General features: G+C 30.9%; 1 protein-coding gene across 1 annotated transcript in view; it reads right to left on the reverse strand.

The window, feature by feature from the left end:
• LOC143235703 (cell division cycle and apoptosis regulator protein 1-like) overlaps nt 1-13,071 on the reverse strand; it is a 70,608-nt gene that overhangs the window by 42,780 nt on the left and 14,757 nt on the right. Inside the window, 6 exon segments of the mRNA XM_076473916.1 lie at nt 109-192; nt 195-225; nt 3,182-3,435; nt 8,664-8,717; nt 8,840-8,872; nt 12,454-12,683. Of these exon segments, the coding sequence (XP_076330031.1) occupies nt 109-192; nt 195-225; nt 3,182-3,435; nt 8,664-8,717; nt 8,840-8,872; nt 12,454-12,683 (686 nt within the window).

The following is a 13,071-nucleotide window of genomic DNA, read 5'->3' on the forward strand; positions in this document are numbered from 1 at the left end:
ACGAGTTATCTTGTCTACAGCACTGAACAGGTTAAAGTTACTTGTTAACAATAAATACTGAAAGGCAAATCAAGGTGATTATTTTGATATTTTATATCACACACACACCTGATTTGGTAACACTTGAATTCTAACAGCATTCCATTTGAAAGGCATGTTGGGATTGTATGTGGCTTCCACCAATACTCTCTCTCTCCAACTTTAGGCATGACTCCTCGAACAGTACTTTGAAATAAGAAATAAACTGTAATTTTTACAAATGAAAAGGAGCTTTTGAATTAATCTGATTTCAGAATAATAAGCAAAAAGTTTTAAAAAATTCTAATATGCTGATGAATTCCTTTTATCTCCTTGCAATGTATGTATGCTATACAAACAATGATATGCAGCTAATCATGCTTAAAAGAATCTGTACTAATATATTTTTTGTATCAATTTAAATAACTTGTGACCAAGTAACAATCATGGAAAAATAACTTAATTTTTTTTAGATACAATAACTTACTCTATCTTTTCTTCTTAGTATTAAAACAGGACTTTATTTCATTGTTTATGTAAAGCTACTTAAAAAAAACAACTGATCTTATTATTAGATTTTTGTCCTTACAAGTTGAAATTATGTATCAGCAATGACAATAATATTCCTATTGTTCTCAACGAAAATCCAACAGAAGCACAAAAGTATTTATTATTTTTTTCATTCTAAGTTACAAATCAAAAAATGTTCCCCTTTAAGGTTGCTATACATAGATATCCATACTTTGGTTAGTTACTTCATTAAAAAATGTTATAAATCTAGCCATACATTTTTCTCTTTTGTAGTTATTCACTCTAACAATTATTTATTCCAACATACGAGTAAAAATAATTTTAAAAAATCCTGTCTTGGCAACTTTACTTACCTTCATAGATTCAGCTGTTTTTTTGGTTCATTTACATGAAACTAAATTTGTAATTTTACTTGAGTAACAATGCCTCCCAAAGCTTAACACTGACAGAAAAAGTACTAAATATTCATTATAATTCTCATAATTAAACATAATCAAGGGCATTCACAATTCTAACTTTAATGAAATATTTCTGTTCAATTTTTACAGTTAGTCATAATTCCAACAGGTAGCAAAATAACTGAAGCAAAAGGAACTGATATTAACTTTGCAAATTTGAGTTTCACCATTATTGTTTAAAAGGTGGCATTTTGAGAATTTATACAAAATTTTAAACTATCCAGACAAACCCTTCAGATTCAAGCTTATAACAAAAATAAATGTAGTTGAAAAGCTTATCTAGTTTAGTTTGTTCAGCAACAAGACTACTTGACTTGAAGCTTTACTAAATTAAAGCTACAACTGAAATTTGCCCCGAATATTACCTTGAGGTTACAATTACTGCTACAAATATTTTCCTTTGGTATCTATCTATAGAAATGCACACACACACACATATATATATATATACAGCACAAAAATCTGTATCTGTCTGTTTGTCTGTCAATTATCCAACTACTACTACATCACTGGGCCAATCTCAACCAAACTGTAGAATACATGTTGGCATTAGGGGCACTGTTAATTAGGGGTTCACAACCTACTGCACCCTCCATTTTTTCTGTTATTGAGCACTTATTATCTTTAATGTAAGTTAGAGGCAACTATATTCATAAATGGTAACACATTCTTGCACTAAAAAACAAACTTTATTATATTTTTCTATAACACAACAAACACAAAATGAGGGGGGACGGCACATAAGCACATACCTCAAACAGTATTACAGATTACCCTATCAAAGAATGTAATGGCAAAAATGGCCACCTTTGTTGCAATAATACACAAGCTCAACTGGAGTTTCTACTCCAACAGCCACTATAAGGCAGATATGAAGAACTGTTTTTAGTTATATCAACTTCTTACTTTGACACATGACTTTTCGCTTTTGACTCATAAAACACATCTTCAGCAAATGACCATTAATTAATTAATCACACGAAACACTGTATAAGAACATTAAACAGTTGTGTGTTGAAAGCAGGTAAGAGAAAGCACCTGTTCCACCACTACTTTAGTCACTACCTCTTCCTACAAAATCATACTGACCATCAGATAGTTTAATTTTTGTTTAGTATCTTCAAATTGAGTTCTTAAAGCATATATAAAACTTTTAGTAAAGTATGTTTTACTTACCACAGCATCCACCTATACATTTTCAAGTTTATAATTCACACAAAGAATGTGATTAATAATTAATAAACCACCAATGTCAGCAGTTTTGGTCTTCGGTCAACAAATTTCTGAACTGTAACATTTGTTCTAAACAACATTGAAATATTCCTTATTAATGTTTAAGTCTTATAAAATTAAAGACAAGCAGTTATTGTTGTTTAAATATTATCCTTTTTGTTTCTTAAGACAACAAACAAAAAACTGAGAAGTGACCCAGCTTTCAATCTTGAAAGACAGGTGAAAAGTTTGGAATGTAGCACATGTTTTTACCACAATTGTAATGTGAGCTTGTAAAATAACATCAGTATTCTTCTAGAAATATGTAACCTTTCCTACAAAATTAAAAACAATTTCTTACATCAGGTTATTGGTATAACTGCACTACTCACATGTAATAACTGACAATTTATACATGTACTTTAAAAGTTCATATTAATGTTCTAACAAATACTAAATTAATTTAAAATCTAAAATGTAAATGAGCATATACACATGTATGTGTGAGTGTGTGTGTGTGTGTAATTGTGTGTTAAAATTACTCATACTAAATGATATATATATATCATGTTCATTTACTATTCACAATATAAATAAAACTGGTTATACAAGTTTAATCTGAATCCTGTACAAAAATTAAGTTACACTAAATCTTAATTATTTCCAGATAATGCTGATTCAGATTTAGCATTGTAAATGTTACCAGTGAAAATAAAACCATACAGATGGATTTCCTATTAATTTTCAGTAAATTACTTGTATCTAAAACACTAAGAAAATGTGACAATATTGTGATAACACAGTATTAGATTGGGGTTGAAAATTAAATTAGGACAGGTCCTGAGTAATAAAATCAAAATAAGAAGCTAACAGCAATTCTACAAAGATATCAAAGGGAACATATAATAAGAAATTTTCTTAAGAATCAAAATAATCTTCTGTAACTTTTGTTGGATTTATACCTTGTTTGGAAAAATACATCCTCATCAACAAATCCAAAATTATCATGAAGTTTAGTAACAGTTCCTGTGAAAACTCTCTGCTTTGGTTGGTGCTGTGGCTGGCCCTGTGATGAGTGTTGATGAGGAATAGCTGTTGGTACTTGAGGTTGGGTTGCTGAGAATGGTACAGTGGCTTGCCCAATTAATCTTGGAGCCGGATAACTAACAGTAGCTACTTGTGTTGTGGCTAATGTGGTCGGAAGAGCTATACCAGGCTAGATAATTGAATATATTATCACTTAAAACATTCTTAGCTAAAATTTTATATACTATGATTTACTAATAACATTAAAACAAAAATACAAGGCTTTGGAATGTACATAAACTTAACTGGTTAATTCACAAGTTGTACACGAGTGTGTGTGTCTATATATATACAGACACACACATACAGGTTGGTGGTACTATACGTCGTATGTATATAGTATATATTTATTTATTCTTATGTGCAAAACTATAACTACAAAATTCTGTCACCTGTATTTCTGTTAGGTTATTACAGTTATACCAAGCCTCAAGAACAGAAAGTTTACAACTGTAGAAAACATATATTTTTGTTTGTTTTATTGATAGATATGAAATCACCCCTCATCACAGACTTCAATTAAAGTACTTAGACATTATATACTTTTTTGTACTGGAAAAAAAAATTTGTACATTTTGTTTTTGCTGATGAATACCTGTGGATAACTTGAAATTTATACCATATGTTTTGATACTTAAAAATATTATTATTTCAAAAATACACAATGCACAAACTTTAATAGTTTAATTTGTAGGTTGCCAGACACATTTTATAATGTGACTTTTGCTGTTGTCTTTCAGAGACAAGTTCAAAAATTCACGGCTTCACCTTGGCAAGTGCCACTCTCATATTTTCACAACAAAGTCTGTTCCTTTTCTTCGATTTTATGTCTACCATCCTCGTTGTAACAAACAGTATGAGTATCTCAAGGGTTTTCTTAGCAATAAGAGGGTACGCTACGATTTGGTGAAACCAAAATGTTGAGAGCATTGTTGTTCTGAAAAGTTGCTGTTGAATCTGGCTCTGCTGAAGTTCAATGATTTCGTTGAGGTATTCATCATTGACATCTGTTGTTGCAACACTAAACGTGAACAGCTGTCCCACCCATTCTGGATATGACTCTCTGGTGGGGAAGTATCAGTCAAGAGACTTTGCAAGCTTATCTAAGTGCATGGCAATTGCTTGCTTCAGTTCCCCGAGTACAGAAATGTCTCCGATTTCAGACACATCTTTGATCTTACTTACAGAGTTATCCAGCAGGGGAAAGTCTGTGAAGTTATCATTCTCTGTTTGTCGTTTCCATAACAGTAGCTTTTTTTGAAAAGCCTTCAGGTTTTTTTCCGCTTCGATGATGTTGACTCCACCATACTGCATTTGTTGATTAAGATGATTGAGAGCATTGAAGATATCGGCCATGTACGCAAAATGAGAATGAACTCATATTTTACGAAGCAATCTGCATGACAACATTGGTGCTCTCACAAAAACAGGGCTAATACCTCGAATTCAGAGCCCATTTCATTACACAGTACTTTGAAGATGCAGTGCTTCAGGGCACTTTTTGCACAAAGTTCACACATTCCACTACAATTTTTAATACTTCTGCCAGTTTTAAAGGCAAGGTTTTTGTTGCCAATGAATGCCTGTACAGAACACAGTGTGTTACAATTATGCACGGTGCATTGGCTTTCACCAGCACACCAAAACCAGAGTTTCGTCCCAGCATGACTGGAGCTCCATCCAAACAAACTGCAGAAACCATATCCCATGAAAGATCATTGTCTCTGAAGAAGTCATCCACAAGTTTCTTCACATTGGCTGCCTTAGTTGTTGTTGTAAGAGGCTTACAAAATAAAAAATCTTCTTTTATCTCATCTTTCTTCACACAGCACACAAATACAACAAGCTGGCTTAGACTAGAAACGTCGGTGGTATCGTCGAAAACTGAATTTTGCTGGGCTTGAAATCAGATCTGCAACTACTGGAGCCAAGATGTCATCGCTCATGTCACCTATTATGCTGCTGATGGTGTCAACTGAAAGAGGAATTTGGGATAACTTACTATCAGCAGCTTTTCCCAGCATGATATTTGCCATCTTCAATGCAGCTGGTTTTATGAGTGCTTCACCAATGGTGTGTGGTTTGCCCTGCTTTGCGATCAAATAGCAACTTCGTACGATGCTGTGAGGATCAGTTTGTCGATGGGTATAAAGCTGAAAAAATGCAAAGTAGCCTTTTCATCAAAACCTAGCTCTCTTTGCCTTGCTAAATTCAAAATCTCCATGCAGCTTTAGGGAATGTTCACTTAGTTTTGCCAGTGCTACACTAGAATTGCTCAACTTGACATTGCAAATCATGCATTGAGGACGCTGACTCCCATCATGTTCCGTTATACACATGAATCCATATTGTACGTATTTGTCTTACCACTTTCTATTTTTGATCGACATAGTTTGTATGAAGGAATTGAAAGATTGGAGAAAAAATCACAAATGACACACAATTACTACAGTCACAAGTCGACTGTTAAGTGCATGAAGTTCCCTGCAGCACAAATATTAAAGCCAAGTGATGTGATGTGATCAGCCACAGCCAATGATGGCCAAGTGGAGCATGACATGAATCATACGAACCCCTGAGACTGACTCACCAAACCCCTGGGGTTCGATTGAACCCAGATTAAGAACCACTGATCAAAACAGTACAATACATTAAAGACAAGTTTTATTGTTAGCACTGAGCTCAACCATAATGACTTTCTATGCAGATAAGAATGTCTTTCAGTTCCACTCCTCATTGTAAACAGCAAAATAAAACTATCAAAATTTTCTTAAGTTTTTCTAATTGGTTTAACCATCTTGACCCAGGTGTTCTTTGTTGTGCATGACACAAAGTTTATTAAAGTACTTTTTCTTTTTATTATGACACTTAACCCAATACAATAAGCCATATTTTAATTGTAAACTAGTTTTAAGTTCCTGATTCTACAAGGCAATATTTTTTTTTTAAATCCTGAATTTCCCTTAATATGACAAAAATAGCATATTTGCTCTTGGCATTTTGTCTTCTCTATTTTTTCCACCACCCTTGGAAAGAGTAAGAAATATCTGTTACTCATTAGAAAATCATTATTACTCAAACAAATCATAATTTTAATAACATTCAACAAATTTGTTCAATTATATAGCAATCAAATAAAAAATTGAACCTCTACTAACACGCACTCTACTTCAGGATATGTTCATAGTTCTCTTATGTTTAATTATAAGTTACATACAACTGATAGAAAGCCAAGATTTTCATCTATCAAATGATGTATTATATAATATTATATTCTAAACATAAAATAGTCAATTTCACTGAAAGTATAAGCAACATCCAGTGAGAAACTTAATGACTAGCTTAGATGAAATTTGTAACAGCTCTTCTTGCAAAGTTAAAAAGCCAAAAGACTGTAAAAGCAGGGGAAATTGTCTAATTTTTTTTTGCATATTATCAGTTTATGTTCACTGATGCATTATTTAATTGAATAAAAATTACTACTACCATTACTATAAAAAGTAGGCTTAAATTTTCTCTACAATCAATGGCAAGAAAAAAAGACTAAGTAAGTACTTTTTCATCCTTATTCTTTACTTGTTATTAAAAAGTAACTAAAATGTAAAAAATTGGGATTTTTTAGGTTAGTTAAGATTAAATGCAGTAAAATAAATAATAACAGAATAAAAATGTTTCACAAGGCACACAAACACAAGCAGCACATGACCCGAGTAATTTACAATTTATAATGATGTTGACAGCAGTCAGACATGGAAAGTCAATAAAACAATAAAATTTTATTGTAAATAGATGTATAGTATTACAAGTTTAAAGCTACTTTGGATAAATGAGTGTAGTTTCATGTTACAATTCGAAGACATTTTAGAAAGGTAAAAAGGGTAATTTAAGATTTCTTCTGTTGTTTTTAGTTGTTTGTCTGTAGTTCTTTAGGAGGTTTTGAGGATTACACAAAGAAAATTTGAGAATTTTGAGATGAGGAAAAAATATTTTTAATCCTAACATGAAAATTTATTTGCACATGGGCTATTAAAAATAAATACTCATAATATTAATGGGCAAGTATTTTACTTTATTAAAAATACTTCGTCTAAAAATATGATCTTTTGTATGTGCAAGATTTACAATTTCAACTGAAAGACTGCAAAATTTTGAAGATATACACACTACATTGAAAGTGAGAAGTATTAAATTTATAAAGACTTTAAACAAATACAAAGAAGTCACATAATTGGTCAAATTTACTGACCCCATGTTGAGAGAGTTAAAATAAATGAAGGCTATCTTTCCTACCTCAGCAACAAAGGTCCAAAATAAAAGCTACCTAATGGCAAATAAAAGCCAAATTATTGCTGAATTATATCAAATGATAATTAATAATTTCTTTCTATAGAAATTTTGATATTTCAAAAACTAACATCAGATTCATAAGCTTATCACTAATCTGCTACAGGACCCAACACTGGTTTAACTATGCATTGTATGTCCTAGGGAATTGAATCTGGATTTCAGTACTTACAGACTAAACTTCTGCTTAACAACTAGGCAACACTGCAAAACAATGGTGCAGCATTAATAAATATAGAGAAATTTTAGCTTTTCTGCCTTTTCAAATGAAAAATTGTAGTCACAACTTCACATTTTTATTCATTTTTGATTATTCCATACAAGTTCATAATGTTAACCAGACTGGTGCTAAAGTTACAGCACAGTCAAGCAACTGTAAATAAAAAAAATAAAAATGTATATGTAATTACTCAAATATTCAAAAAAGAAAAATTTGTACTCACGTAAATATAGATTTAATTTGGTTTGATTTGCTTTCAGATATTCTCAAAAAGCTGCACACAGTTTATCTACATTAGCTATCCCTAGTATTCAACTTACAGATCAGATGGAAGGCAGTGAGCAAACAGCACCCATCATCAACTCTTGGGCTACTTTAACTGAATAATATGATTTGACTGTCATTCTTATAATTCACCCCTGGTCCCAAATATGTGAAGCTCAATTTTATAGCAAAAAGACATGAACCATGTACCCTTAGAATCCACAGTGAAAAATGCTACCATCTAGGCCACACCTAACACAATGGTAAGAAAAGTTACGTTCTCCCTATTTTACAATAATTAACCCTTAAATGGCAGCCATCATCAGCTGATGCTTCTACCTACAACATCCCTGTTGTTTAAGGGATAAAGTAACTCTAGACTCATGTTGAAAAAGAAAAATATTTTGAGAAAACTTAGAGAACTATGTTATACATATCGTAAACTATATGGCATTCAAATAGAAGCAAGACTCAGGAAGAAAAATACATACAGCCTATATCTTAATTTTGAAAAGAGTTTGTACACTCACTGTTCCTACAGGTGTTGTTGTAGTCAAGGAAACAGGCAAAGCAATACCAGGCTGCTAAAAAAAAGACAAAACGTAGAACATATATAATAGACTTGGTATTCTTTTAAAGTATCAACTTTACAAAATATTACTCAAAAATCATGACTATTTTTATCTTAAAAGAGAAAAAAACATACCTGTGTAAGAACTGCTCCACTCTGAAGGGCATTCTAATTGGTAAAAGAAAGAAAAAAATTTAAAAGCTAAAATTCGATTTAAACGAAACATGTAAAAATAAATGCTTCTAATCATACATAAATTGTCAGAAATGTCACTGAATATAAATGTTCACTCTTTCTTTTTAAGGATCTTTACAGAAAAGTATAGAACATCAGAATGATATACTTGTATGGGATAAGCCAACAACTTTATGGAAAATAACCATAGAATTTCATCTACAGTATGGTTGAACCATTTTATCAACTATTGGAAAATTGAGGCAGAGGCTTAAAATTAGTGAAAGTATTCCAAAGTATGAAAAATTAAACAAATAAACATCATTAATGCTTGGGGCACTGCACATCACTCATGGAAAAACAGTATGGGCAGTACCTGTAAGCCTAAAATAATTTATCCAGTGTTTTTTACATCCTGTTTGTGTGTGTGCGAGTGAGATAGAGAAAAAATACATAAATGCAAATAACATAATCACACACACACACATACACACACACCTACATTCTATAACTGAAAAAATTCACTTTAGTCATTTCTATACGAATTAAATACATAGAAATATCAGTAGTAAAGCCAAAGACTCCACTGGGTTCATGACAAAAGTTGCTCTTCGGCCACCTGCAAAATTTAATTGACACTATTTTTATAAAAGTGGCTCAAAATAAAACAAAATTAATAATTACAAGATTATAACATATAATGTAAAAAGTATAAAGCTTTAAAAAGGAAGAAATAAAAACCTTAACAGCAAAATAAGCTTAAATTTTTTAAACTATAATACCTTTAGAGCTTAACAACATATACTAAGTTCTACCACCAGGAACAAAACTAAAGTCCACACTATGTAAAAACTTCACTGGCAAACACAACACCAACATTATTTATAAAATACAATGCAACAAATGCCACAACTTCTATATTGGAGAAACAAGCAGAAAAATGTAAAATAGATTTAAAGAACACAAAATAACACCTTCACACATTTTTGAACACTGCAAATCAAATAAACACAACGTAACCATAGAAAACACCCAGATACCAACTAGGGAAACAAATATAAACAAACGCAAAATCAAAGACCTACTTATTCAAAAACTAAAACTAAACCAACATGAAGGAACACCTTTATACCTATACAAATTAATAACCTAACATTTAACTGCAACACTACCTAAAATCCTGTACATGTTTATACTCTCATCTCTAAGACATATGCCCAACAACAGTCCACTGTAAACTCTCTCTTTGTTAACCTGAAGATGACCAAAGGTTGAAACATTATTCTCTACTTTGTTTTAATAAAGTTTTAATACCCATACCAGATATCTTAACATACATTTTTAAAGTATCTGAGATTCCAACTTACACCTTTACCAAGGGTTACAATCTGAAAGAAGCATAAATTCTTTTATCATGTAACATCATGTTAGAATATTTAGTTACATTGTGTTCCATTCAGACAGTGTGTGTGTGTAGCTGCACTTTCGATACAACTAAAAAAGAAATTTCAAATATCAAATATGTAGTTAAGTTTCCATTATTTTTGAAGCAAACTCTTATTTCAAAATTTCTTGGAAAAGGTTTTTAACTTACCATTACATTATTTGGAACTTTCATTTTGAACCTCATGAATTTTTGGCTTTCTGAGTAATACTTGTCCAAATTTAAAACTTGTATGAATCACAAACTTTTTATTATTTTCATTTTTAGATATTTTAATTTTTATTACAGAAAATCAAGAACTGGGCATTGATATGTTTGATAACACACTAATTCCCATTATATATATATATATATATATTTGTGTGTGTGCATGAACATGTGTAAACATTCCAATTACTTTAGTTTAAAACTTGCTGAATGAAGACATCACTAATTATATATTTTTTCACTGAATTATTATCATCCTATTAGGATTACAGATAGAGGATTATCAACTGTTAAATAGTCGTTTCTGAAGCCTCTAAGCTCTACACGTTTTAGTAAACCTATTCCTTTAATTGTAACACACTCTCTGGAAATTTGCTTTATTGTTAATTACATTCAAAATCAAAATGACATGGTTAATGCCTCTAAAATCACAAGATATCATGGCTAACTTTACAATAGTTATTTTAAGAACAAAACTGAAGAACTTATATTATTTTCTAATTAACATAAACCTACAAATTTATACAGTATCCTTCTTATATTCACTAGTGATTCATATGTTTTAGTGTTCTAAGATGCATATCTAAAGTGGATTTTTTTTTTTCACATCAAACTTGAGAGGTAAAACAAACAAAAATGTAGAGAGCAATGGGTAATGTATAAAATACTTCTGTAGAAAAACAAAGCAAAAAATCATGAAATAATTTTTAAAAAAAGTTGAAATAGTGAAAATAAGTAATTTGAAAATCTCAAATCAAAAATGCACTTAAAAAAGATAATAGGTAATGTTCATTTTATTTCATAGTTTTTAATATTTCACATTGATGACTTCTATATAATCATGTCAAAATATAGAAAATGGATAAAACAAAATTTTATCATTAAACTTTTTGATTGTCATTTAGGAGGTTCTACAGACTATGCAAATGAAATATGAAAACTATAAGATGAAAATAAATATTTTAATTTTTAATGTGAAACTTTTCTTTCAGTCAGACCAACTCAGTGAAGGTTTCTTAAGTTTACAGAGAAATCTTCAGTAAAAATGTCTTGTTAGATTATTTGATATTCTGTGTACAACAGTTTTGTATTTATTATTAAAAGCTTTTCAAATTTAATAAAGATGAGTGCAGTAGATTCATAGTTATATTACATATAGTTTAATGGGTATGGAGTGGTTTTAGATAGGTCACGTCCAAAATCTTTATATAGATTGAGTTAATCAAAAAGCTCTTTCATTAGAACAGCATAGTTTTATGCTCACAGTCCATATATCTCCATAACAATGAAACATTAAAAGCAATTTCATCATGTGAATTAGTAAATATCTATGACACTTAAAGAAATGATATTCTAATGTTTGTATAAAGTACAGTCATTTTTGTAATATCCTGTAGCTCATTTATTCAGTGGTTGGGTAATTTTAAAAATATTCACAAACATACGGTAACCACCTTTTATAAATGTACAGTCAGTTTTCACCATTAAGCATAGAATGGTTCAAAATGAAGTATACTGTTTTATCATGGAAAGGGTTAACCTTTTATCAGATGAGCACTAATCTATATTCAATAAGAAAGGATTTGGGTCATTGGAATATTTTGCCAAAACCTACTGTACTTGCAAAACGTAGCTATACTTATAAAAGTTCTTGTATTTCTAATATACTACCTAGTTGAACAATTTTTCATCAATATTTTCTGTAATGTCATTCAATCACAAACCAATTGTTTAATATACACTTCTACAAGTTTTAACACACATGAAATGTAAAATTGGAGTATCTATAAGAAAATTCCACTAAATAGTAGTAGAAGCCAGCATTATTTTCTATTTCACAACAGATCTAACAAATACACAAATCTGTATTTTGGTACAGGAATTTTATAAATATAGGTTCTGACTTTTGACATGGACAAATTACCTGAGCTAGACTGAGTGCAGCCAACCCTGTTGGAAAAGCTGTACCTGTTGGATTGGGTTGACCTGCTGACTGAGACTGGGCAGCAAGAACAGCTGCTAAGCCTGGTCCTGTTACAACTGAACTAGCTGCACCAGTTACTGATGTGTGAGCTTGGGCAGCAATCAGAGAATTTGCAAGTGCTGATGTTTGAGATGGTGCAGCTGACTGAGGTAGACTAACTCCTGGAGTCACTGAAAAATCAACAATAGCATTAAGTAATAAAGTTAAGTGTTTATTGTATGTGCATGTATCTCCTGAAACAAGTAAAAATGAAGAAAAAATAATACAATAAAACATGGTATGTATCAGCTAAAGTTCTAAAATATTTTATTTTTGTCTAAGCAGGTAAAAAAAGTAACTCTGAATAAAGTCAAAAACAAAAACTGTGTACCTTAACAACATGTACTGTAACTGTAATAACTTAGTTTATAAAATCTTCAAACACCAACCTTCGTATTAAAAGTTCAAAATAATATAAATTCTGTTACTGTAACAAACGTTACAATTTTATTCCCCTTGACTAATTAAATATTTAAGTGATAGATTCATGTCTTAACAGTATCCAAACAAAAGTAACTA

This window comes from Tachypleus tridentatus, chromosome 12 (genome assembly GCF_004210375.1).
Source record: "Tachypleus tridentatus isolate NWPU-2018 chromosome 12, ASM421037v1, whole genome shotgun sequence".
In the NCBI taxonomy this organism is placed as follows: Eukaryota; Metazoa; Arthropoda; class Merostomata; order Xiphosura; family Limulidae; genus Tachypleus; species Tachypleus tridentatus.